Below are 27547 nucleotides of genomic sequence, written 5' to 3'. Positions count from 1 at the left end.
TTCAAACTGATACACAGAAATTAAAATAAAAAATATACAACATATAATAAGATTATATATCTCGTTCATTTACTAAAATTACTCGTTATTATGAATGAATAATATAATTAGCATAGCCAACAAGCAGATAACGTCATCAGTGTCCCAACCATTTTGTGTTCTAGGCTTCTAGCTCATGTCTTATCTACCAATCATGCAAACATATATATAAACAAAAGATTCATAATTAATATAAACAAAAAAAAGCATCCCACCATTAACAAAATCAGATCCCTTGTTAGTTTTCAAACTCCATGTCCCTAGTTCCTACTTCCTACCAAATAAAGAGACACAAAAAACACTATGGCTAGTAGTGAATATCAGGAAATCAACGAGCCTCTTAGTATGCACCTTAGCTTAATAACTCTATTTCCAAATTCTTCTCTTAATTTTGTTTTATTTTTTTCCGTTTAATTTACTTATAAAACTTCTGCTGAGTTTATTATTGGTCAGTCCATTGTCCACTAAGACTAAGAAATGTATCCCTAAATTTAATGATTTCTTCGACAGCTTTTTAAATTGCATTTTTATGTATTTATCATTTGTAACCTTTTTTAATTATTTTTTAAAACACTTTAATCAGAGTGTATATATATAGAAGCTCCTTAATTAAGTTCTAAATATTAGAGATTCCTTCTCAATTATTTTATTTTATTTTATTATTATTTATTTTTTTTCAGTTCAGAAACAGAAGCCGAGTTACCATGGCGGCTCCGGTTCCTCATGGCCGGAAATATCACCGGATACTTCGCCGGACGGCGAGAATTCTCCAATCGAACAGGTGGCGCTGACGGTTCCAATCACAGACGATCCCTCCCTACCAGTCTTCACGTTCCGTACATGGATCCTCGGAACTCTAGCGTGCGTTCTCCTCTCGTTCCTGAACCAGTTCTTCGGTTACAGAAAAGAACCGCTATCGGTGACGGCGATTTCGGCGCAGATCGCGGTGGTTCCGGCGGGGCACTTAATGGCGGCAACGTTGACGGATCGGAAGTTCTGGAAGGGAACGAGATTCGAGTTCACGATGAATCCAGGGAAGTTCAACGTGAAAGAGCACGTGCTAATCACGATCTTCGCGAGTTCTGGAGCTGCGAGCGTTTATGCGATTCATATGGTGAGTTCAACGATCGTGTTCTACAAGAAAGAGGTTTCGGTGGTGGTGGCGATGATGGTGGTTTTGACGACGCAGGTATTGGGCTTCGGTTGGGCCGGGATTTTTAGAAGGTACCTGGTTGAGCCCGCTGCTATGTGGTGGCCGCAGAACCTTGTTCAGGTATCGCTCTTCAGGTGCGTTACTTGCTTCACTCGCACACCTATCACGTTAACGGAAAATTAAAATAAAATAAAATAAATTAAAATGAATTCAATTATTGATTTTCCAACCATGCACATTGGATATTCAAAATTCCATACCCGCTTATATGATCATTTTACTTCCACGCAATTCTTTTTTTTTTTTTTTTGTGAAATATCACTATTATGCCAGCTATGCTGAAATATTTCATTTTCACATTTTAATACCTGGCTAATAAAAATAGGTGAGTTCTATGATGTAGAAAGAAGATTCCTTCTATATCTATATATTTGTGTTGTCAATAGGATTATGAAACAAGTGTAGAGAGAAAGAGTGTAGCTAAAGACAAATTCTGTCCATGATAACTGACATGTTTCATATTGATATTAATATCACCTGATGTTGGTATATAAAGTAAGTTGGTTAATTGTATTTATTATGAGTAATTATTAAAAATGATATTGGACTTGGTTATAGTTGTATTTTTTGTTTAAACTATTTTGAAAAAATAAAAATAAATTTTGATTATAGACTGATTTATTGATCCCAATATTTTTTTGTCCTATAGAATTTTGAGCGTGTATTTTTGTGAATTGTTAAACTTGTAAAAAGACTATATGTACTCATCAAAGTAATTCCACTAAACTCGCATAAAATTCAGACTCTCTTTTTTCATGAATTAATTTATTTTCTTCACACATGAAAAATTAAACTTAACTCCCAAACATTTATTAATAACTACTTATTTTAATATGCATATATAATTATATATTCGTATATAAATATATATTTAATTATTTATATATAAATAAATTAAATTATGTATATACATTAACATATATAAATAAATTAATATCTTTTTCAAAATATATATTACTAATTAAAATTTTTATTATTAAGTAATTATATTTTAACTGTATCTTTAATAAGTTTTAACAATTATTTCAAAAAAAATATTTAAATTAGTACTTTAAATACTAAACACATGTAGCTTAAACGGTAAATATTCATTTATAAATATTTAGTTAAATCTTACATCGTACTCTCTAAATATTAAATTATACCTTTTAAATTTTAGTCCATAAATTTTAAATTTTAAACCTAAATTTTAAATTGTAAACCATAAATTTTAAACTCCTAAATTTTTAACCTTAAATTCTAAATCTTGTAGTTAAAATCAAATTATGATCCTAGAAGCAATACTTTAAAAAAGTCTTATTATTTTCATGTATTTTCATATGAAAAAATGTTGTTTATTATACCATTAATTATATATCTATATAATAAAAAAAAGTTTAGGACCAGCACTTAACTAATAAAAAAATAAGTAATTTAATCATTAAACGTAATCTCACACTATTAAAAATAATAATAATTATTAATTAATAATTACAAATCACAAAATTTACTACCCTTAGCACTCCTCTATAATGAAACTATTTGAAAAATATATATTTTCAAAATACGAAAAAAATGCCCAACAATAAATATATATTTTTAAAAAATATTTTAGAGATTGAATTTTGACGTGATTTTTTGTAAGTAAAATTATAAAAATGAGATATTATTATTCTTAAAATTTGACATTTTTTAAGTATATATTTTTTTTTGTAATTTTTTTTCGTTAATAACTAATAATATTTTTAAAAAATCACAAGAAAATATATACTTAGCAAAAAAGTCACCAAATTTTAAGAATAATAATATCTCAATTTTCTAATTATGATTGCAAAAAATCGCATCTAAATTCAATCTCTAAAGAATTTTTTGAAAATACATATTTATTGTTGAACATTTTATCACGTTTTTAAATTATTTAAAGGTATTTTTGTCTGGATACATTTTTATCAAAATTTAAATAATTCGATGACTTTTTGGTGGTTAACTATGATACATGTAATATATTTTTCTAGTATATTATTTTTACATGTACCAATTTTATTAACGTGACACAAACACAATGACATTTAATAATAATAATAATAATAATATTTTTTCTTTTCAAGAAGCTATAAAACAAGTTGAATGAATTTCAACTATTGATTGAGTTAATATAAGAAACATGCCAGTTGATTAATATATCAATGAAATATATTTATATACCTCATTAAAATATGATGATATCAAATTTTTTATATACCAATTTAGCAATTATGATATGTAATTTGAATGGAATATATCAAACAGTTTTATTAGAGACGAGTGCCAAATACATTAAATTTTGTGATTTGTAATTATTAATTAATTATTATTAATATTTTTAATAGTGTAAGATTATATTTAATAGTGTTGAATTACTTACTTTTTTTTATTGGTTAAGTGTTGGTGTCCTAAATTTTTTCTTTATTATATAGATATAATTAATGGTATAAACAATATTTTTCTACATGAAAATATATGAAAGTAATAAGATTTGTTCGAATTATTATTTTTAGAGTCACAATTTGACTTTAACTACAAGATTTAGAATTTAAGGTTAAAAATTTAGGGATTTAAAATTTATGGGTTTACAATTTAGAATTTAAGTTTAAGGTTTAAGATTTATGAATTAGGATTTAAAAAGTATGATTTAAAATTTAGAATGTACGGTGTAAAATTTAACGTTAAATATTTATAAATGAATGTTTACCGTTTAGGCTGTATGTGTTTAGTATTTAAAGTACTAATTTAAATAATTTTTTAAAAATAATTGTTGAAACTTATTAAAAATACCGTTAGAATATAATTACCTAATAATAAAAATTTTAGTTAGTAATATATAATTTGAAAAAGATATTAATTTATTTATATATAAATAATTAAATATATATTTATATATGGATATATAATTATATAAACATATTAAAATAAGTAGTTATTAATAAATATTTGGGAGTTTAGTTTAATTTTTTATGTGTGAATAAAAGAAATTAATTTATGAAGAAAGAGAGTCTGAATTTTATATAAGTTTAGTGAGGTTACTTTGATGAGTACATATAATCCTTTTATAAGCTTAATAATTCACAAAACACAGTTTAAAATTTGATAGGATAAAAAAATATTAGGATCAATAAGGTAGTCCACAATCAAAATTTATTTTTACTTTCTCAAAATAGTTTAAATAAAATATACAACTATAACTAGATCCAATATCATTTTTAATAATTAATCATAACAAATACCATTAACCAGCTTATTCTATATACCATCAGTCCATCATCACGTGATATTGATGTAACATATATAAAGTATGTCAGTTACCATGAATAAATATTGTCTTTAACTACAATCTCTTTTTAGACACTTGTCTCATAATTCTTTTGACAACACAAATATATAGGTATAGAAAGAATCTTTTTTCTACACCATAGAACTCACCATAAAAATCATATGTATACCATATATAGTTAATAGTTTTGTATCTAGCATGGTCAATTATTTTGAATTTAGCTAGGTTTTTTTAGAAAAACAGAAATAAATCAACCAATGAAAATGTAATTATTAATTATATGCTGGCTAAAATACTATTGACCACTTAAATTTGCTTCATAAAAAAAAAGATAAAAATAATAGTAATTGAGAGTATGGAATTGATTTTTTTTTTTTATGTTATTTTTCAATTTAGTAGGTCAAAGATTAATTTACCATGAACTTTATTTAAAGATTTATCGTTGATTAATAGATTATTACATGCACAAAGCGAAATTCGAACCGTATGGATAGAAGCCGACTTTAATCTGTTGGTAAAACAAAGTGCAATATTTATTTATACATATAAATATATTTTCAATACATGTTATAAATTGCTCACTAAACAATAATGTTGAGAATCCCAATTAAGTTAACTATATAGTTTAATGAAAAGTTTTAACACGTGTTTGAATGTTATTGCAATTAAATATTCAAGTATTTCAACAATTATATTTATTCAATGATTAATTAGTAAAATTGTATTTTTTTTTAATTTTTATGGTTTCTTAAAATATTTAAGACTTGTTTTTATATACTATTATTGTTTTTTTTTTTTTACTAAAAATAGAGAGACTCAAACTCACAACCTTTTAGATGAATATGGGGAGATTATGCCATTTGAACTATAACTCATTGGCTTATATACTATCATTATTAATGCCATAGTAATAGATTATTATATTATTACAATTATTATAATTTATCATAATATAATAAGTATAATTATTAATGCCATAGTAATAGATTATTATATTAGTCACAAAAAAATAGATTATTATATTATTACAATTATTATAATTTATCATAATATAATAAGGATAATTATAAGCAACTTAGTTTTTTTAAAAAGGTAAACAAATTCTATTATTAATAGCGAGCAACCTTTTTTCATGGTGTAAAGTGTAAACATATTTATCAAATATCCAATATATACATATATATATGTATGTATTTATTTTATACGATTTTTTTTTTACACTTAACGTGTTTTTTTTTTTTTTTTTTTTTGGGGTACTGGATTCACCAAGGTAATGAATGTTACCAGCTAAGAAATTTCAGCTCAAGTAATAATCGTATCAAATGCATATGTAATATGTGTCATTTGAATAATTCTTATTACATCTTACTTGATCAATAATGAAATACTACAATCGACTAGTGCATAACCTTATTATGGTTTTCACTTTTCAGGGCGCTGCATGAGAAAGAAGAGAGACCGAAAGGCGGTTTAACCCGGAACCAGTTCTTCCTCATAGCATTTATTTGCAGTTTTGCTTATTATGTCTTACCAGGCTACTTATTCCCAATGTTAACTTCACTTTCATGGATGTGTTGGATTTTTCCCAACTCCATTATAGCACAACAAATAGGTTCAGGATTACATGGTCTTGGAGTTGGTGCCATTGGTTTTGATTGGTCCAGCATATGTGCTTATCTTGGTAGTCCTCTGGCTAGTCCATGGTTTGCAACTGCCAATGTTGCTTTTGGTTTTGCCATCTTCGTTTATGTCATTGTGCCCATTGCTTATTGGATGGATCTTTACAATGCAAGAATGTTTCCTATATTTTCTGATGGTTTGTTCATGTCTAATGGTCAAGAATATAACATCTCAACTATTATTGACTCCAATTTTCATCTTGATATGGAGGCCTACGAGAGTGAGGGTCCTCTTTATCTTAGCACCCTTTTTGCCATGTCATATGGAATTGGTTTTGCTTGCCTTAGTGCAACTCTTGTTCATGTGTTGCTCTTCCATGGGAGGTACGTATCAAATCATGCATGTGCTAATAAATAGTTTCACAATTTTATTTTGTTTAAAATTACTACACTTAGTTATTATGAAAGATTTCTGTTTTAATAATATTTTAGTTCTTGAAAGATTGAATAAATACATACACTTTTTAGTCCGTAAAAATTTTGTTTTAACACTTCAGTCAAAAAAATATTAAATAAAAATGAATACGTTAGTCCTTAAAACATTTTATTAGTAATTACTGAAACAAGTGTCTTTTTAGTTTTTACTCATTTAAATAAATAAAGATATGTATTATAATTGATGCAGGGAAATATTGCAGCTAAGTAAGTCTGCCTTTCAAGAGAAGAAGATAGATATACATACTAAGCTCATGAGGAAATACTATAAACAAGTACCTGAGTGGTGGTTTATTTGCATTCTTGGCATCAACATTGTTGTCACTATATTTGTATGTGAGTATTACAATGATCAACTCCAGCTGCCATGGTGGGGTGTGGTGTTAGCCTGTGTTGTTGCCATATCATTCACACTTCCAGTTGGAGTCATTAGAGCCACAACAAATCAGGTACATCCTTATTCTACATTTTTTTTCCCTACTTACCTCATACACATTTCACTATTGTATTTCATTATTCTATAATTCTTTGCTTTGTTGCTTGAAATTCAATCTATTGGTCATTATTAATGTGAAGCATTCAACAGATTAATAATAGTTTCTATCCCTTATTTAACTTCCATATATAGTTATATTATGAACAAAAAATAGGATGATGATATTTTCTATTGTATTGTGCATTTCATTCCCTAATAGCAACTACCTTTTCTTTTTGCTGAGAAGGCACCTGCTTTGAATGTGATAACAGAGTACATAATTGGATACATTTACCCGGGATATCCTATTGCTAACATGCTGTTTAAAGTGTATGGCAATGTTAGTATGAAGCAAGCAATTTTCTTCCTCCAAGACTTTAAGCTTGGTCATTACATGAAGATTCCTCCTAGAGCTATGTTTTTTGCACAGGTTTGCACACCCAATCTTCTTAACCTAAACAAAATAGACAACTAATACTCTGATATTGAATAACTGACTAACTGCATGTTTTTCTATTAACAAAAGTTTTTGTTGAAATTACACTTATTCAATAGAATGAGTGAGCTTTCAACCTCATATTTATAAGAAATTTGGCTTGTATATTTTTAACAAAACTGAATGCATTATTTGTCCACTTTTGCTGAAAATGCAAGCCATATTTCTTACAATATTACCCTTCTATTCTAATAATCTTTTCATGTAATTCTGATCCCTATTCTGTGACTGCCTTATATGTCTTTCTTAGGTACTTGGCACCATCATAGCAGCATTGGTGCACTTAGTAACCGCATGGTGGCTTATGAACTCTGTTCCAAACATTTGCAACAGAGAGCTTCTTCCATCAGGCAATCCATGGACATGCCCCAGTGATCACGTATTCTATGACGCATCCGTGATCTGGGGCTTAATAGGACCTCGGAGAATCTTTGGAGATCTTGGACACTACTCAGCCATAAACTGGTTCTTCTTGTTTGGTGCAATTGCTCCTTTTTTAGTTTGGTTATCACACAAGGCATTTCCAAGTAAACAATGGATTAGACTCATAACTATGCCAGTGATTTTAGGATCACTAAATGACATGCCACCAGCTACAACAGTGAATTATTCTAGTTGGGTTCTTGTTGGATTTGCATCTGGGTTTGTTGCATATAGGTACCACCGTGGATGGTGGATCAAACATAATTATGTGTTGTCTGGTGCACTTGATGCTGGGTTAGCATTCATGGGGGTTTTGTTGTATTTGTGTTTGGGAATGGAAGATATAAGCTTGAATTGGTGGGGTGGTAATTCTGATGGATGCTCGTTAGCTTCATGCCCAACTGCTCAAGGTGTTCAAGTTAAAGGGTGTCCTATTTACTAAGTGTTGTAGCAGTAATCAAATCTAATTGCTGCAATTTATCTGTAATGAAAACATGATGTAAAGATTAATATTTTTAAATAGAGGTACAAAATTGAATTTTTTATTTTAATTTTATGAATGTGAAAAATCCTAAAAACAGTGTCACTACTACTATTAGATTAAGGTTTTCACTTTATTATGCCATCACCTTAGACATATATAGAAAGTGAGGGATATATGTCAAATAATATATTTTTGTCTAGTGTTATTTTAAAACAATAGGCCTAATCTATTTAAGCCACCAAACTTGTATTTCCAACATTATTTTTATTAATTAAAATGGAAGGCAAAAAGCTATTGTTATTTACATAGAACTTGATACAAGATGAATTCGTCTTAGGGTTTTAGTATTTCGAGTTTTTTTTTATTTAAAAATAATCATTTGTCATATATTTGTATAAATTCTATAAAATTATTAAAATAAAAAACTTCAATATTTCCCTGAAAGCTAAACAAAATAGCTTATGTTTTCATCTTCGTTTACTATATACTAAAAGACAATAATTTTTCTTCCATTTCTAAAGCTTGAACTCATGTGAGAATTCATTAAGAACTAAATTGTTACACTTTTGTAAGCCATTTTTTCCTCAATTTTTTTCTATATCTAGCTATATATCTATAGAGTACATATATATAATTTTTGTTAGGATTCAAACTTGATACAAGTTTACTTGTTTAACCATTAAATTATAAATATTTTTTTGTTTATTGTATCATATAGAATATAATGGTCTAACAAACACGAATTCTAGTTACTATTAGATTAAGAACTTTTATTGTAAATTCATCTTATTCAATAAAAGTTACAAATCCAAAAATAATTAAATGTGATCAAACTTCTTGTAAATTTAACCCTTTTCAAACTTTTCTTTTGACTTTTATATTAAGAACCCAATCTCCTATGTTAGCGGGCCCACAATCTTTTTTATGTAAAAAAAAAAACAGAAGAAATGATTTCGAATCTCATTCTCGTCCCCAATGCGAAATAGCTGAAACCTGAGAAACAGTCTCAGCTCTTTTGTTTCAAAGCATCGAAAGATCGAAACCCTAAGGTCCCCAAATTCTCAAATTCACAATTCAGATCTCATTCTCGTCCATCATCAGGTTCGCGGTTGATATTCCATCGCCGATTCACCGTTGCCGCCACCTCGTCATTGTCGTACTAGCCGGGATTCTGTTTCATGACTTCGTTTTCCCATTTTCCCTTTCTTCTGTTGCATTATTAGGATTATTCTATCATATGGTTGATGGTTTTAAGGTACTTATAGTGCAATGAAATGCAGCCAAATAAAAAACTAAAAATTAAAAAAAAAAGGAAGAAAAATTTCTTGTGTTTCAAGGCACTAGGGTTTTTAATTATATGTACTGAATATCTATAGCTGTTACATTTTTAATGCATAAGTTCAAAGTTGGATCTGATTTAGTAGCTTGTATCATGTTACTTGAATACTTGATAATGTTTCATGGTTAGTGATAGATTTCTTTGCTTTCTAGGGACCTTGAAATTAGATACTAGCTGAATATTTTGATATAACCATCTGCATATAATTTGTATTCGTTCTATTAAGAACACTGTGTTATTTTTTCTATGCCAAATATGATGGTGTATCCATAACTTGAATATTTGAAATTCTACATGCAGATTTTTCTCTCTTTTTTCTTTTTAATTACGAAGTTATTTACTTATGTAGAGTATGATGGCATAAGGTAAATATCAAGACCGAAGTTTTGACTATAAGAGATGTAGAAACCAGAATATGCACATTCCTTCTTCAATTCTCAAGCCCCTAATTGATTTGGTTGCTTGAAAATGGAATCCGAAGGTAACCCTTCATATTTTCCTTTACCCTTGATTTTTTGTTTTGAGTTCTTAAAGTTGCAACAATGTTGTTTTTTTTTTGCCTGAACTTATGTTATAGCACAAAAGGGTACTGTAAACCCATCTGCAATGCTGGCCTCGCTGCTTAGTAGGAGAGCCAAGCTCCACGATGAGCTTCGCAGCATTGAAAAACAGGTAAAATTTTCAATGGTTGCTTCTGGGGTTTTTTCGTTGCTTCAAAACACGGGTAAAGGAAACTATTTCTCAAGATATATGGTCGCTTTGTTATTTGAAGTGTATATAAAAGTTCTATGATATCAATTGGAAAAAATGGCATCTATCCTAAAATTGGATACTTACGCTGGCTAAGGTTCCTCGCTAATGCAAGAAGACACAAAGTTTGTTGTAATATGATCCGCCATCATTTATATGCAGCACCCTGTCTTTATTCTCATGATAGACACTAGTGCTAGCGGGATACATTACAGAATATATATCCCATCACTTGTCCAGCAATTTCTTGTTCACGCTGTGCAGTTAATTCCAATTTTATTGTAAGTTTCTTGTTGAGTTGGCATGCAATGATGCACTCAGGTGCAGTATCTTAGATCATTGGATGCTCAAATTGGATGCTTGTCTTCACTAACATGAAATGATTTAATGAAGTTAAGCTCTTTGAAGGACCTTTTACATGGTTTCTAGCCATAACGGGCTAACATTTTGCCATTAACATAGGTCTATGATATGGAGACAAGTTACTTACAGGATCCTGGGCAGTGTGGAAATGTATTGAAAGGATTTGAGGGATTCTTGTCTTCCTCAAAGAACACTGCACTGTACGGAGTTTCTTCTATTTGGCTTTCCTTTTAAATTTTGTTTTGAAATAGTTAATGTCATTATCAAGAAACCTATTCTTCAGTCTCTTACCTTATGAAGTTTATTTCATTTCTCCTGAGCAGTAGTAGCTTCCATATTTTATATTACAATCTTTGATTCTAATAATCCGTAGGAAAATAGGATGGGTAATGTGTGCCCTAGAGTGAACGATCTTTTGTGCATAATTAATAGTTGTGTCTATCAGGATTCAGGAACCTATTAGAAAGACTAACTCATGAATTCTGTTACTAACTGCTGAAAATCCCGCCTTGAACAAGGTTTATTTTCCATGTTTGTATATTGAATGTTAAAATTACACGCAATGGAGTTTCATTCATAGGTGTTGTCTTATATATCTGAGTTCTAACTTCTATGTAGTAATGAATTTTATTGAGGGATCTGTTGCACATCTCCATCTGTATCCTGTAGTATATGGCATGCCATTTTTAATTCAGGATTATACTCTTTTGACCAAAGTCTGTGGCTGTGCATTTAGAACTTTTTATCACGGATGAGTTAATGTGTACACTTGCTTGTGCTCCTATTTTTTTTTCATTTTCCCTTCTTTTTGAGATATATAAAGTATTTTGGCTTTTGCTTGTTGACGTAATGTTTGTATGACATTGTTGAATCTATTTTTCTTCATTACAGCTTGAAGCGGTCTAGAAAGTTTCATCCTGAAGATAGGCTCTTTTCATTGTCCTCAGTAACCTCACAAGCGGTGTGTTTCTGATATTTAGTGATTAGCAATTCACGAATAGAGAAAAAGGATTCTTCACGAATAGAGAAAAAGGACTCTACCTTGCTCTATTCTACATTAAACCTATTTCATATATGATTAAGAAGTTTAGCTAATGAGCCTAATCTTATGGTACCATTCTTATCAATTTGAGACCCAAAAAAACTATCTCAGAGGCAATATTTATGGAAACAATAAATGAATTTGAAGCTTGGTTCATTTTTTTTTTCTTTTTAAGTGTCGGCAACCTTTTACAAATAGGTTATTTTCTGAGGTGAATTCTATTTTCATTTGGTGTATTATAGGCAGAAGAGCTTGCAGCTGGACGAGATGGTGAGTTCATATAAATGTTCATGTCAATAACTTCCCAGCATGAATTTTATTTCCTATTCACTGTATTCTGTTGGTGGCAGATGGGAGATCTGATTTTGGTCCTGGTCGTTCAAAAGGCGGAGGAATTTATGCGCATGGACCGTAAGCACTTAACCAGTTTATCTTTGATCTCGATCTTATTGAATTAAGTATTTTGCTATTTTCTTTTAGAATTATAGAAATTTGTTGCAAGTCCTGGCAAATAGTTATATGTTGGATGAGCTAATATATGTACATGTAATCCATAGGGGTAAACCAAAGAGGGGAAGAGGCGGACCAAGAGATGCAAAGAGACTAAGGCATTCAAGTGATCAAGACTTCGATTATGAAGATGATCCAGATTTGATATTTTGACTGAGAATGTTCGTGTTAAGTTTTCTATTAATCTTAATGGGAAGATTCTGTTCTGATAGGTAGCGTTTAGTTTCTGAGAGACAATGGGGATAGAAATAAGGTATTAAGATTCAAGATAGAAATCAAATACTCTATCATATTTAATGGATGTGTAGTTGGTGCTCTCTAGCTGTGCGCATATGAACTATTGATAGTTCTTTTGGCATGTTTATGACAATGCTCTTTCTAGTGTTATTTCTACAAGGGGGAAATATTTTGCAAAGACATTTTATTCAGTAAAATATACATGCTCTAATATGAACTGATTCAGATCTGATTTCTATGAATTGACGTGATTTAATTGTTTATTTCATAGATCCGCCAAAAAAATGTTTAATTAATACTTCAATGATGGTATATTTATGGTTCCCGATTATAATAAACAAGTTAAAATAGACGTGCATACGAAGCTCATGAGAATATATATTTATAAACAAGTTCCTCAATGGTGATTTATTTGCATTATTTTGATAAACATTATTATCTCTATATGGAACCTCACTATATTCATATGTGAGTATTCTAATGAGTAATGATCAACTCCAGCTATCATATCATCCGTGATTTTCTCTCCATACATGCGACAAAGAAAGCTCCTCATTTCATTGGATAATGTTACCGAACAAATGATTTTTTTGAACAATATGAACAATTATCAATAAAATAAAAATATATTATATTTTTAAATTATTCACCTAAATTTTAATATTAGAATAACCATCTGTGAACATCTAATATATCTATTGTTCACATTGTTCACCAATATTGTTGGTTACCTATACTTTTTCAACAACAAGAATTAGTTATCCAGTTCTATGATTTCATATAGTTGCAACTTGCAACACAATCCAGCTGCAAGCGTTGAACTCCACACACAGTCCTCACATGTCGTTCTCCCTGGATCCTCATCTTTTCAATCTCATGACTTAACCCAAAGAAAAGCATTCCTCAAACCGGATAATAAATTCACTATTAACAATAGTAAATAAATTAATAAGACAAACAATATTCCACTCGAATATTCAAAATTTCAAAATCGCACAACAATGAATAATCTCAATATTTAATGAGAGAAAAGTTAGTTTAACCAAAAAAAAAAAAAAAAAAAAACAGAAAAATCTGGTTTCAGTTTCATACCTTGTCCAACTTCGCCGGAGCTCTATGGCTAACCGCCACGAAATCCACGCGCCACTCCGTAACGCACAGTTTCACACTTTCTCTTCTACTATAGTATGGTTTTCAGCTACACTAAAACGCTGTGTTTTCCTGTCTCTTTTGTTTCAGTTCACACAGAACCACCATTGATTGTGCCGGAAAACTCGCCGGCGGAGGAGGACTACGAAGACTCTCCGATTGAGCAAGTTTCGCTGACAGTCCCGGTCACCGACGATCCCTTCCTACCGGTATTCACCTTCAGGACATGGATACTAGGAACCCTAGCATGCGTGCTTCTCTCGTTCCTGAACCAGTTCTTCTGGTACCGGAGGGAGCCGCTATCCCTGACGGCGATATCGGCGCAGATAGCGGTGGTTCCGGCGGGGCACCTGCTGGCGGCGACGGTGACGGATCGAAGGTTCTGGAAGGGAACGAGGTTCGAGTTCACGATGAATCCGGGGAAGTTCAGCGTGAAGGAGCACGTGCTTATCACGATTTTCGCGAACTCCGGCGCGGCGAGTGTTTATGCGATTCATTTTGTGAGTGCCGTTAAGGTGTTTTACCGGAAAGAGGTTACTGTATTGATGGGCTTTTTGGTGGTTATAACGACTCATTTGTTGGGCTTTTGTTGGGCCGGTCTTCTAAGGAGGTACTTGGTTGAACCTGCTGGTATGTGGTGGCCACAAAATCTTGTCCAGGTCTCTCTTTTCAGGTACTCACTGTTTCTTTCACCACGCTTCGTCTCCAAACAATGACGTTGGACAATGACAAAAAAAAAAATAGAGTCAACAAATGACCCAAAAAAATTTACAAAAAAATAAATAAAAATAACGTTTCGTTATTTAGACCAATGCTGAGAGTTTTTAAGATTAAGCTTTATGGTCCCTTCGGGGACATCCGATAAAAAAAAAAAAGATTAAGCTTTATGGATTGATAATATAAAATCATTTTAAGCTTTGAATTTTAATCAATCTAAAACCTTTATAATACTTAGCAGAATTTGAGGAACTAAAAAATAATAGTATAATACTGAATTTATCAATCATAGTTTAGTAATTTTTTCTTCTTCAAATTATATAAATTGAATACACAAATCAAATTCTAAAAATATAACATGAGTGTAATCTTAAGCAAAGTAAATATTTGTGTAATATGACAATATATGCTATATATTTGTAAAAAAAATAAACAATTTATATTGACTATCCATTAAATTTAGATCAATATTACTATTTATAACGACAAAAATATAAATTTTTTTGTTAAATGAAAATAATTTGATGCATAAATAAGGGACTCACTGGAAAACAGAGAAACCAAAACAACAATCAAGTCAAGAAGAAAAAGAAAAGGAAAATGTACAACTAAAATGGCAAACATGATTAGCTTGCACCAAAATTGAATTTGGAGAAAGAATAGTGATCAGTGTCACTGTCACATGTACCCATTTTCAGCCATAAGCATTTAGAATTTCCAACACAACTGTGAATCGAAATCACCAAAATGTTCATAGCAAGTATATTCACTGATAAATAGGAAAAGATCACTCTTCTAACTACTAAGTTGATGTAATAATGGTTTTCACTTTTCAGGGCACTGCATGAGAAGGAGGAGAGGCCAAAAGGAGGGTTAACTCGGAATCAGTTCTTCTTCATGGCATTTGTTTGCAGTTTTGCTTATTATGTCTTACCAGGCTACCTATTCCCAATGTTAACTTCACTTTCTTGGATGTGTTGGATGTTTCCCAACTCCATTGTAGCACATCAAATGGGTTCAGGATTACATGGTCTTGGACTTGGTGTTGTTGGTTTTGACTGGTCTAGCATATGTGCTTATCTTGGTAGCCCTTTGGCTAGTCCTTGGTTTGCTACCGCTAATGTTGCTGCTGGTTTTGCCATTTTTGTCTATGTCCTCATTCCCTCTGCTTATTGGCTGAACATCTACAACGCAAGAAAATTTCCTATACTTTCAGATGAACTATTCATGTCCAATGGCCAGAAATACAACATATCAGATATTATAGACCCTAACTTTCACCTCGACCTAGAGGCATACGAGCGGGACGGCCCTCTTTATCTTAGCATAAGCTTTGCAATGGCATATGGCTTTGCTTTTGCTTGCCTTTCTGCAACCCTTGTTCATGTACTCCTCTTCCATGGAAGGTACAAGCTTTAAAAGTTTTTCTTTGGAAAGTAATATTAGTATGTTATGCATGATACCATTTCATTTATGAATAAGACTCTAACCAACTGATTTACCTTTTATTTTTCATTAACTTTTGTAACTATGGGTCTGTCAATGTGATTGAAGTATGTCTTTCAATGGAGCAGGGACATATTACAACTAAGCAAGTCTGCGTTCCAAGAGAAGAAGATTGATATACACACTAAGCTGATGAGAAAAAATTATAAACAAGTTCCTGAATGGTGGTTTATTTGCATTCTATTGTTCAACATCACTGCAATTATGTTAATATGCAGATATTATAACGATCAACTCCAGCTTCCATGGTGGGGTGTGGTGTTAGCATGTGTTGTTGCTCTATCATTCACTCTTCCAATTGGAATCATCAGAGCTACAACAAATCAGGTATAAGAGCATTGCATTTATGATCATTTATGACAATTACCTATGCTATCATAATGCTGAATTGACAAAACTTGTGGCACAAAATTGCACTTATGCTACAATTAGATGACAATATAACCTGCTAAATAATTGAATTTAAAATTATTTAATTTGAAAACTTATAGGTGCTGTCTCGTAATCTTTTTACCGTTGTAATATCAAATGGATAACAATTCTGTTTTGGCTCCTGATGAAGGCACCGGCTTTGAATGTTATCACAGAATACATAATTGGATACATCTATCCAGGGTATCCCATTGCAAACATTTTGTTTAAGACATATGGGAATGGAAGTATGAAACTGGGGATTTCCTTTTTGCAAGACTTCAAGCTTGGCCATTACATGAAGATCCCTCCTAGATCAATGTTTGTTGCACAGGTTTGCACACACAATCTACCTCATTATTCATAGAAGTTGAGAGAAAGATCAGTGTAACTTCTTATATTTATGCTTGTACATGGAAAATGATTCTTGAATATTCAATTCTTCGTATACTCTTGAATTTTGATCTGGCCCTAGAATATCATACAAATTCTTTTTATTCATCCTTGCTTTATAATGTTTAAGTAATATCACACTACAAATTTGAAATTTACACTCACATTACCCACTCTCATGCATATCCACTTACCTTAAGAGAAATTCTTACATGAACACAAGTCTAAGAATTAAACACATTTGCAAAAAAATTACACGTGACCCAAAAATAAGTGAGTATATGTTGCATGATTTTATGCTATTTCTTCTTTTTTCCTTCCAATTCTGAATAGTTTTGGGCGGTGTTGCATTACTCTGTTAGATACTTGGCACTACTATATCCGCTTTGGTCCATTTAACAACAGCATGGTGGCTCATGAGCACTATTCCAGACATATGTGATAGAGAATTGCTTCCAGCTAGTAGTCCATGGACTTGTCCCACTGATCATGTATTCTATGATGCATCTGTCATATGGGGTTTGATAGGTCCTCACAGAATCTTTGGAGATCTTGGACACTACTCAGCCATAAACTGGTTCTTCTTGGCTGGTGCTATTGCTCCTTTATTAGTATGGCTAGCACACAAAACCTTCCCAAACAAACATTGGATTAGACTTATAACCATGCCAGTTATCTTGGCCGCGGTAGCCGAAATGCCTCCGGGCACACCAGTGAACTACACTAGTTGGATTCTTGTTGGATTCCTCTCAGGATTTGTGGCCTACCGATACTATCGCGGGTGGTGGAGCCGACACAATTATGCCTTGTCCGGAGGACTTGATGCCGGATTAGCATTCATGGGAGTGCTGCTTTACTTGTGTTTAGGGATGGAAAATGTTAACTTAAACTGGTGGGGGAGTGAAGTGGATGGTTGCCCTTTAGCTTCATGTCCAACTGCTCAAGGTGTCACAGCTCAAGGGTGTCCTCTATACTAAGTTTGTAAATTACACCATTGTTGTAATTTGTTGTTACTAGGTTCAAGGTTGTATATAGCTGTTTACATATCATTCTTGATGCTTCAACCAATGTTGTATGACTTTTGTAATAGTTTCATTTGAATGAAATGAAAAAAAAAAATGTTGGATTATTATGAACATTCATGTAAATTTCAATTCTATTATCAAATATGTCCAGCAATTCATGTCCCTTTGGATTTTAAAGTTGTTTGACTTTTGTTGTCAATGCATGTAAATTAACCTACATTAGAAATCAAAATCTTATGATAAAAATTAAAAAAAAAAACAAAAAATGTGCACTTATTATTATTATTATTATTATTATTATTATTGATACTTAATTTTCTTTTATCCAAAAAGGTTTTAATTAGTAATTAATACAAAACTAGTTCAGTATTTCACACTTCAGTTTCAGTTAACCAGCCCACCTTACTCTTCATCGTCGTTTTGGTACTCTGCCTCAAAACGACGCGTTGTGAAACCAAAACGACATTCTTTGGTTCCCAGTTCGATGGAAAGTAGCAGAACAAAGGAGAAAGCTTCCTCTTTGAGATGGCAGATCCTCCGCCACGCTCTTCTCCCTCGCAATTCTCATCCTAAGCCACGTAATTCAACTCTTCCGACTTACTTCACTAATTCCATTTTTACTCTTTCCCCCTTTCATCGCCAAAATGCTTCAATTTTTTTCAATTCCTGGCAGATGAGGAATCTGAAACGCGTATTAAGAGAATTTCGAGAAGAACAACGCATGGATTCAATTTGATACACTGTCATGAAGTGAAAGTGAATGCTGATGATGAATGTGACTCCAATAAAAGCAACGGTTCCACCATGGATATGCGAGTTTGTTACACTCTTCCTGTCCCTGGCTCTCCGCAACTGTTTTTGACGTGAGTTCTTAGTGTTGTTGTTTGCTGGAAAATTTGTTAATTTAGTTATGTTCACAATGTAGTAGTAATATTTAGTTTAGTTGAGCTCATATGTATCAGGCTTTTGTTTCAATTAGTGAGATTGCTTGCTTTCTGTGAATCATAGAAAATTGTTTCTTAAAAGTTAAATTGTGTCAAGGATTCGTTTGTTTGAATTGATTCTTCTTGTGGTGTGTATGTTGTTTTTATAGAAGTCAATGTCAATCTCATTCCCATGTGACTTTCTTGGTTGAATATTTAATTTGCTTGAATGAAAATGCGGCACATTTTGGTTGTGCAGACAAAGAGTGGAAAATCATGCACAGCTCAGTGATTTTGAGATATGCAACAGATACAACATTGACAACACTGGCCTTGTCTGTAGGTTCCTTTTATATCATCCTCAAAATACTTAGTGTGTGTTTGAATTCGCTAGACAACTAATTACTTTTGAATAATTATAAAACATGATATTGGTCTTTTATTGATACAGTTTGTACCTATAAATCATGATGTCTTCTGCAGGTAATTGGCCTTCGGAAGATGTTCTTGCTCACTTTTGCTTGTCGCAAGCAGATATATTCAGGTTCAAAAAACTATATTTCTTTCTTGAAGATTTTATTCAAGTTTACTTTGAATTTTGTTGCTCTATTTACTAGCATCTTTTTCTCACTTTGCTCTGTTATGATGTTTATGTATGAATTTAAATTATCTTAGGTCTAAAAAAGTTATTGAACTTGGTTCTGGCTATGGCTTGGCTGGGTTTGTTATTGCAGCTGTTACTGAGGCATCAGAGGTTGTAATCTCAGATGGAAATCCCCAAGTGGTTTATTGTATCCTTTTGGTTTTGTTATATATAATGACAAAAGTTCCTCTTCTTCTTATATTTTGAAAAGATTGTATTTTCCGAAGTCAATACGTTTTCACTTTAAGCTTATCTAAATAAGGATACTATGGTGCGTTGAGGATATGGATAACAGGGCTTTCTTCTGGTGATCTTGTTTTAAAATTTTGTTTGTAAAGGAGAATAACTGTTATATACATCAAATCAAAATTGATAATAGCTATGTTGCCATGGTTACTTGATATCTTTTTTCTCTAATAAATGTTGGCTGAACTCATTAACAGTTGTGGTATTAACTGCAACATGTTCAGTGATTCCTGAAATTAGTGAGAACTTTGAACATTTTATTCGAGAGTAGAAGTTGACAACTGAGACGAGTTGCAGCATGTTTGGGACATTTTGTTGTGCATTGTAGAAGTGTAGACTTACTTTTTACAATGTGAAAGTAATCAAATGTGTGAAAAATGATGACTAATTTTTGGGCATCCCTTTGGTGCTTTTCTCATGGTCTGTTTCATGGTGTTTCTTTATCCAATGTACAAAGAAATATGATTTGTCAGCATAGAATGCATGAGGATTTCTGATCCTCCTTTGCAATCTCTTTCTTTTCTAATGAAATTTCTTTAAATAAGCACTCAAATTGGTCCCAAGGAATTTCAGATTCGACATTGTGATTTCTAATAAATTTTTATTACTCTGGAAGTCCCCAAAAATTACTTCCATCAGATAGATTAGACTCTCCGATGCTGTCAATAAATTTTTAATATGCGTATTGGACAAATAAATTCCTAACAAGTTTCATTATAAGACAATTAGGTTTAAAGAAAACATTATTGTAAGACAAATTAGTCTCTTTTATAGAGTTACCAATCTGTTTCGAAAACTTCTAGAGTAATAAAAATGTGTTGAAGACCAAAGTGACCCAATCAGAAATTCCTTAGAGACCAATTTGGCTGGTTACTCTTTAATTTGGGAAAAAAAAAGTTTTACAATTAGTCTACATCTCAGTTCTTTGTTCTCTTCCCAGAAATACAGTCGTCATTTAATACTTTCTTGAATGTAATTGCTTGTCCATGACAATCAGATACTCAGCGTAACATTGAAGCCAACTCTAGAGCATTTGGGGATACAGTTGTGAAGTCTATGCGGCTCCATTGGGATCAGGAGGATAATATTGCAGACACTTTCGATATCATTGTTGCAAGTGATTGGTGAGACTTTCTTCTTTTGAGTTGTTCTCTGCTGTATAGCTGGTTTCTGTGCCTCTTTTTTCCATTTCTACTTAAACGTCTTATTTACAGTTGTAGTGGTATCATTGGAAGCCTTTAGCTTATTACTTAATGGGAAATGTTATTTTATGACTATAGCATTTGTTTTGTCATATTGGATAAGGATAACAGTTAAACAATAGATCAGCATGAGTTGGTAGTCATAAGGCTCCAAATCTCTTGTTTTTATGATGGAAGATTTGTTCTTTTCTGATGAATAAAATTTTACATTAATGTAATGGTTGGCTGGCAAATGGGGTTGCTTTTCTTTGTTTCCTTTGTTAACTTTTCTATCAGTTTCAATTTTTAAACTTGGAGATATGCAGATATTCAAATTTATTCTCCAGTGGGATGAAAGGCATTACGTGTCTCACGCATAATTCCAAAACAGATTCACATACATGTAGCTTGACTTGCTTTTTGTTTCCATCTTTATGCTACTCTTATCTTATATTTACGGCTTAATTTGTTCTTTTCTAAAGCACTTTCTTTAAGGATTTCCACGGAGGCCTTGTTCGAATTGTCAAACGGCTATTGTCCAAATCAGCATCTTCAGAGGCTATATTTTTAAGTCCTAAAAGAGGCAACTCATTGGACCTGTTCTTGGGGGTGGTTGAAGAAAATGGTTTGAATTTCAGTGTCACAGAGAAATATGATACAGAAGTATGGAAACGCCATGAGGGGTTCTTGAATGGTGAAAATAGGGACTCTTGGCCAAGTTATGAGAAAGATCACTGCTATCCACTATTAATCAGAATTACCCTATGAACTTAAACTTCCAAATGTTTCAAATGGGGACTCACTCCATTGTTGGTTGACTCTTATTAAGTCATGGATACGGTACAAAGCTATTCTTCCAACACAGTAAATATGCTGTTGATGCATGCTTCAATTTGTTGGGGTCATATCTTCAATAGACAGTACTATTCTCAAATGAAATCTGAAGCATATTCGGTGGCTCATCTTTAAAGTGAAGAATATTAAAATTTGGGGCCTCCGAAGCAGTAGATATATCAAAATATGGTTTCCTTGAATCTTATTAGTCTTTGCAACCCAAAAAAAGGGGGAAAAGAAGAAACTTATCAAAAGCTCTGTATTTGATAGATAATATTTGCTATTTAGTGATTGAATATTTGCACTATTGTTGTCTCCCATTTATGATTTAAATATACAATTTAGATGAATCATGTGTGGATTTGTTAGTATTTTATTGGGATATATACACGAGGCTTGCTACACATACAAGTCTTTTTGACTTACAAGTTTTACAAGTTGCTACACATTAGAGTCTTTTAATGCGTTATTTAGTTTCCAAAGCGCTACACTCACCGTGAATTATGAACGACTCCTCTTCCTCTTCCTCTTCCTCTTCCTCTTCTTCTTCACTCACCGTGGATTATGAACAACTCATCTTCCTCTTCCTCTTCCTCTTCCTCTTCTTCTTCTTCTTCTTCTTCACTCACCGTGGATTATGAACAACTCATCTTCCTCTTCCTCTTCCTCTTCCTCTTCTTCTTCTTCTTCTTCTTCACTCACCGTGGATTATGAACAACTCATCTTCCTCTTCCTCTTCCTCTTCCTCTTCTTCTCCTTCTTCTTCTTCTTCCTCCTCCTCCTCCATGTATTTCTTCGTTATTCTCTTTGCCTTTTCATTAGTTGTTTTATTTGCGTTTATTACTGGTATTCTTGCTTCGTTTTTTTTCGATTTTCATGGTTTCTGAAATCAAGCTTTGAAATCGTTTTGAAGATAATGGAACTTCAGAAATACACCCAAACGATTATAGAAAATACACCCAAACGATTATAGAAAATACACCCAAACGATATTTCTTCGTTATTCTCTTTGCCTTTTCATTAGTTGTTTTACTTGCATTTATTACTGGTATTCTTGCTTCTTTTTTTTCGATTTTCATGGTTTCTGAAATCAAACTTTGAACATTTATTACTGGTATTCTTGCTTCTTTTTTTTCGATTTTCATGGTTTCTGAAATCAAACTTTGAAATCGTTTTGAAAATAATAGAACTTCAGAAATACACCCAAACGATTATAGAAAATACACCCAAACGATATTTCTTCGTTATTCTCTTTGCCTTTTCATTAGTTGTTTTACTCGTTTATTACTGGTATTATTACTTCTTTTTTTTCGATTTTCATGGTTTCTGAAATCAAACTTTGAAATCGTTTTGAAAATAATAGAACTTCAGAAATACACCCAAACGATTATAGAAAATACACCCAAACGATTATAGAAAATACACCCAAACGATATTTCTTCGTTATTCTCTTTGCCTTTTCATTAGTTGTTTACTCGTTTATTACTGGTATTCTTACTTCTTTTTTTTCGATTTTCATGGTTTCTGAAATCAAGCTTTGAAATCGTTTTGAAAATAATGAAACTTCAGAAATACACCCAAACGATTATAGAAAATACACCCAAAGGACACTTTATGTATAATTCAGAACTCTTTCTCTTTCTCCTCCTCATATTCTGCTGCTTCTTCTTCTTCAAAAATGATTCCAGAGCTTGATATCAAAAAATAATGGAAATCAAGAATAACGAAAAAAGAAAACAAAGAGAAAAGCACGTAAATGAAGAAGGAGAAAGAGAAGGCAAAAAACGAAAGAAAAGAAGAAGAAGAAGAGGAAGAGGAAGAAGAATGTGCAGCAAGAAGAAGAAGACGGTGCAGTGAAATTGTGCAGTAACGGTTGAAGAAGGAGAAAGAGAAAGTAAGAAACGAAAGAAAAGAAGAAGAAGAGGAAGAGGAAGAAGAACGTGCAGTAACGTTCAAGCGCGCTAATATAATAACTTGTAAAGACTTGTATAAAAAAATGCTTGTATACGGAGAATTTCTCTATATACACATGGGGTGTGTGGGACGATGTTGACTCACACCGTGTTCATATTCATTGTTGAGACGTGGATCTGATTAGTCCACGTCTCATTAATAATAAGAAAAAGTGTGAGTCAACATAATATTTAATATTATAGTTTACATATGTATATGGAATTAATTATTTTTATAAATGTTTGATTTGATCTCAAATGAATAAAATGGAAATTCAATTATTGTTTTTAGAATGAATAGTTTAAAATAGGAATTAAAATGATTTACAAATCTATATTTATATTTAAATTGTAATTTAATGATAAATATTTCAATTTGAATAACTAATTTTACCTTTTTATCTTTTATTTATAAAATAATTCTTCATCACATATTCACATGTGGTCAAAAAGCTGTTGGACAGTGGCTGGACTGTCATTAATGTTAGAGGTGAGTCAAGTTAGTTTGTAAATTAATTCGAACTTGACTCGTTGACTCGTTAACAATTCAATAAGTAGAGGTTTAGAGGTCATGAGGTTGTGAGTCAAATTTAAGCTTGAATTTAAACTCTTATATATTAGACGTTCATCATCTCTTTTGCTCTCCAAACAATTTTCTTTTATATTAATATCTAAAAATTAAAAAATAACTTTTATTTTTAACCTATTAAATCATTCTAATTCCACTCAACTCATCTAAAAAAAATTATATCAGTTATAACAAATCAAATTAATTTTATATTCTAAACAAAGAATTTTGATTTGAAAATCATGACAAATATACCAAATATGAATACATAAATTTTTGTTCCCACATACTGGGTTCAAGAATCATATTAAACGAGTAAGAAGCTTTTAGAAGATTTGTTCAGAGTGTAAACAAAGCAACTCCACCATTTTGATGAAGTTGCAGTGTGTCAAAAGCTATATCAACGGGTTCAATTAAACTAGAATTTAGATTTTAGACCAAGTGGGGAATTCATGCTTTCCTTTTCCTATATTATTGTACATTAACAGAATCATGATAATATGATATGCTTTGTCTTTGAGATTATATTGTTAATAACATGACCTAGGATACTTAGCTCTTACGGAAGCGACTAGTAGTATTAAATGTTATTTGTACATTAAAATCAGCTACTAAAATTAGTTACCAATATATTTTTATATAAATATATATGTAATTTAATTTATTTTTAACGTATATTTATATTCTAAGATATATTTTATACTGATAACTGAATTTGATGACTGATTTTAGTGTATACGTAACATAATTGATTTTTTTTACCCTTTGTCCAATCTTCCTCCAACTTTCTAAAATAAGGATGATTTTGCTGATGGCAAGTGTCTTTGCCAGAAAAAGGAGTGGGGGCTATATTTATTAGAGACAAGCCTATGACATTTCATGCTTCGTTATATTTGCATTTTCATTTTGTGCACTCTGTCCCACTTTAATTAATCTTAATGTACATCTAAAGTTCTAAACAGCTAATTAAGATTGTGGAAAATACCTTTGAGTTCATACTTTGTTTTCACACCGTTATTTGGTTTATTATTAGGTTTGGTTTTTGTTTCTTGTGTGATTGAGATACTGTGAAGAAATCAATAAAAATAACAAATGAGAAAATAATATTTTATTTTCAGTTATGGTTATATGAATTGGAGGGTTTTTTTTCCCCTTAATTCCGGAAATCAAAATGACAAGTATTTTTCTATTTTATATAAAGTTTATATAAAAAAAATATCTATTATCGACAAAATTTATCGGTGAAAATGATTTGTCAAAATTACTAACAAAATTTATCTGTCAAAATTATCAACAAAATTTACGATAAATTTTAAGTCAATAATAAACGAGCATGATTTTTATAAAATTTACGGATGAATATGATAAAATTTAATTGCAACTAAATAATATTCAAAACTCGAAAAAATAATACATATATTATTTTTGCTAACACTAGGTCTACTTTTAAGTTGTTTTATTTATTTTCCACTTACTTTCTCATAGTAATATTATTTAGTATGAAGAATGGAGTACAATAATGTAACAACCAATCAAGCAATGATTTGTTTTAAAAGTAGAAAGAAAACGGGAAAAACAAACCCTTTACAAAACCCTACTTTTATTTTTGCTATCCACTTCTTGTACACTATTTTTATGACTACTTTACATACCATTAAGCAATTTTCACTTCCTTTATAGGCTGGTTTGATTTCAATACAATTCATGTTCCATTTTTATTGTACATTTTTTCTATCTATCTAACCAACGGTGGGTATTGCGTTAAATTATATGTACATTTTCCAATTCCCATTGCCCTTAGCTTGTTGTGTAGAAACAAGGAAAAAGGTTCAAGTTGCAAAGTAATAAACCATTGAGAAAAGGTCTTAGCTTCAAGTTGTTATCTTATCTTGAGGCCAAAAGTGGGTTGTTTCATTTCTTTGTACTAAATTGTGATCATGTTCTTCTTTCTCCAAAACCCCCTCAACTTGGTGAAAGAATCAATTGTACTTGTTCTCTTTGTGTCTTCTCAATTGGGATCTCATTATTAGGGTAAAGCTTCTTTTTTAACTTTCTCACGTTTTATATAGCCTACTTTCATTTGATTTAATTTGATTTTTGCATTGGGGTGTATATATATTGAAACCTTTCTAACTAAAATGAATTTAGCTATACTACTTAACTAAGCTTGAATTAGTTGTTTATTGAAAATTTAAAGTTTAATATGGTAAAATGTGCCTATTTATTGTTACTTTTAATTATCTCATATATAATGCCCCTAATTTATATATTTGACGTTTAAAAATAAAAAATGCTATTTGTATACCAAAATCAGTCATCAATGTATTTGTGTATAAATACATGTGTAGTTTAATTTATTTTCAATGTGTATTTATATTCTAGCATATATTATTGTACACTTAGCATAACCCTTTAAAAATATATCATTTTTAAAATTTGACAAATTCATAACTCCTTGCATTGAGATCTTCTAAAATGTATCTAAATTCCTAAATATATTGAAATATAAATATGTTAAATTACTCTCCAACTTAGATTGGTCACTCAAGTGGTTAGTTTATTTGTTCGTAAAAAATTTCTTTTAATTTTTTTAATAATCGAAAAAATAAAGTGTAATCTCTTACTATTAATTTTATAAGTAAAAACAAAAAAAATATTGAAGAATTAAAAATCACACTTTACTCTCTTAATTGTTTAAAAAATTGAGAGAATCCATTTCTTCCGCTTAATTAATTAAGTATCTTTGATTTAAATTTTATCTTACCAATTAGTCCTGAACTTAGATATACCGTCAAAAATCAAATAAATATATTAAATTATTAAAATGACAAGTGTGATTGTGTGGATATAAATAAGCAGGCAAAAGTTTTGTCTAATTGTTAAAGCTGTATTAATCACAATCACATACACCCAAATACTACTAACCATGCACGATTCACTCCCAATAAATGGGGAATAATGTGAGAGCATTGTATTTTATATTCACACAAAGGATTGGGTTTATCCATCATAAGCACTTTATTAAAAATAGTAATAATAATAATAATTTAACCTAGCTATAGCTCATTTACGCATATAATAATACTACTACCAAATTGCATTACCTTATTCGTATGCTGCGTTCACAATAGGAAAGTAGAGTGATTAAATTATATGTTAGACTTTTTCAGACCCTATCCTTTGATGTGATGAGATGAGATGATGAAAGTAATTGAAGAGACCTTA

General features: G+C 31.1%; 4 protein-coding genes across 6 annotated transcripts; all 4 read left to right on the top strand.

Annotated features, from left to right (window-relative positions):
• The first annotated feature begins 145 nt into the window (after positions 1–145).
• Positions 146–8570, top strand: LOC130961798 (oligopeptide transporter 7-like). The gene is made up of 6 exons (XM_057887812.1): positions 146–382; positions 720–1326; positions 5975–6544; positions 6846–7104; positions 7378–7560; positions 7877–8570. Exons 1-6 carry the CDS (start codon positions 343–345, stop codon positions 8489–8491), a joined length of 2274 nt encoding a protein of 757 aa, XP_057743795.1. The 5' UTR covers positions 146–342; the 3' UTR covers positions 8492–8570.
• An 893-nt stretch (positions 8571–9463) lies between these two features.
• LOC130960550 (uncharacterized) lies at positions 9464–12986 on the top strand. Of its 2 annotated transcripts, none has more exons than XM_057885979.1 (8): positions 9464–9634; positions 10222–10353; positions 10450–10544; positions 11085–11185; positions 11877–11946; positions 12270–12297; positions 12378–12438; positions 12585–12986. In XM_057885979.1, the coding sequence occupies exons 2-8, from the start codon at positions 10341–10343 to the stop codon at positions 12688–12690; spliced, it is 474 nt and encodes a 157-aa protein (XP_057741962.1). In that variant the 5' UTR covers positions 9464–9634; positions 10222–10340; the 3' UTR covers positions 12691–12986. The 2 variants fall into 2 exon arrangements, with proteins under 2 accessions (XP_057741962.1, XP_057741954.1); XM_057885971.1 differs by having other exon boundaries at positions 9472–9788.
• A 707-nt stretch (positions 12987–13693) lies between these two features.
• On the top strand, positions 13694–18076 carry LOC130940177 (oligopeptide transporter 7-like). 2 transcript variants are annotated; one of them, XM_057868352.1, is made up of 6 exons: positions 13694–13924; positions 14014–14596; positions 15477–16046; positions 16215–16473; positions 16709–16891; positions 17313–18076. In XM_057868352.1, the coding sequence occupies exons 1-6, from the start codon at positions 13891–13893 to the stop codon at positions 17925–17927; spliced, it is 2244 nt and encodes a 747-aa protein (XP_057724335.1). In that variant the 5' UTR covers positions 13694–13890; the 3' UTR covers positions 17928–18076. The 2 variants fall into 2 exon arrangements, with proteins under 2 accessions (XP_057724335.1, XP_057724258.1); XM_057868275.1 differs by having other exon boundaries at positions 13694–14596.
• Positions 18077–18362: 286 nt separating this feature from the next.
• LOC130960529 (calmodulin-lysine N-methyltransferase) lies at positions 18363–22248 on the top strand. Its single transcript, XM_057885947.1, has 7 exons — positions 18363–18553; positions 18649–18838; positions 19158–19237; positions 19382–19442; positions 19574–19689; positions 20785–20911; positions 21451–22248. The coding sequence occupies exons 1-7, from the start codon at positions 18460–18462 to the stop codon at positions 21734–21736; spliced, it is 954 nt and encodes a 317-aa protein (XP_057741930.1). The 5' UTR covers positions 18363–18459; the 3' UTR covers positions 21737–22248.
• Positions 22249–27547: the final 5299 nt, after the last annotated feature.

The sequence above is a fragment of the Arachis stenosperma genome, chromosome 1 (genome assembly GCF_014773155.1).
Source record: "Arachis stenosperma cultivar V10309 chromosome 1, arast.V10309.gnm1.PFL2, whole genome shotgun sequence".
In the NCBI taxonomy this organism is placed as follows: Eukaryota; Viridiplantae; Streptophyta; class Magnoliopsida; order Fabales; family Fabaceae; genus Arachis; species Arachis stenosperma.
This window is presented reverse-complemented; position numbering and strand designations above follow the sequence as displayed.

Coding starts and splice junctions, on each gene's coding strand:
- LOC130961798 (XM_057887812.1), top strand. CDS start 343: ATGGCTAGTAGTGAATATCAGGAAATCAACGAGCCTCTTA. Junction 383..719: donor GGAAATCAACGAGCCTCTTA/GTATGCACCTTA, acceptor ATTTTTTTTCAG/TTCAGAAACAGAAGCCGAGT. Junction 7,105..7,377: donor TTAGAGCCACAACAAATCAG/GTACATCCTTAT, acceptor TTTGCTGAGAAG/GCACCTGCTTTGAATGTGAT.
- LOC130960529 (XM_057885947.1), top strand. CDS start 18,460: ATGGAAAGTAGCAGAACAAAGGAGAAAGCTTCCTCTTTGAGATGGCAG. Junction 18,554..18,648: donor CAATTCTCATCCTAAGCCAC/GTAATTCAACTC, acceptor AATTCCTGGCAG/ATGAGGAATCTGAAACGCGT. Junction 19,443..19,573: donor TCGCAAGCAGATATATTCAG/GTTCAAAAAACT, acceptor AAATTATCTTAG/GTCTAAAAAAGTTATTGAAC.
- LOC130940177 (XM_057868275.1), top strand. CDS start 13,962: ATGGTTTTCAGCTACACTAAAACGCTGTGTTTTCCTGTCTCTTTTGTT. Junction 14,597..15,476: donor GTCCAGGTCTCTCTTTTCAG/GTACTCACTGTT, acceptor TTCACTTTTCAG/GGCACTGCATGAGAAGGAGG. Junction 16,474..16,708: donor TCAGAGCTACAACAAATCAG/GTATAAGAGCAT, acceptor CTCCTGATGAAG/GCACCGGCTTTGAATGTTAT.
- LOC130960550 (XM_057885979.1), top strand. Junction 10,545..11,084: donor TTCGCAGCATTGAAAAACAG/GTAAAATTTTCA, acceptor CCATTAACATAG/GTCTATGATATGGAGACAAG. Junction 12,298..12,377: donor GCTTGCAGCTGGACGAGATG/GTGAGTTCATAT, acceptor TGTTGGTGGCAG/ATGGGAGATCTGATTTTGGT.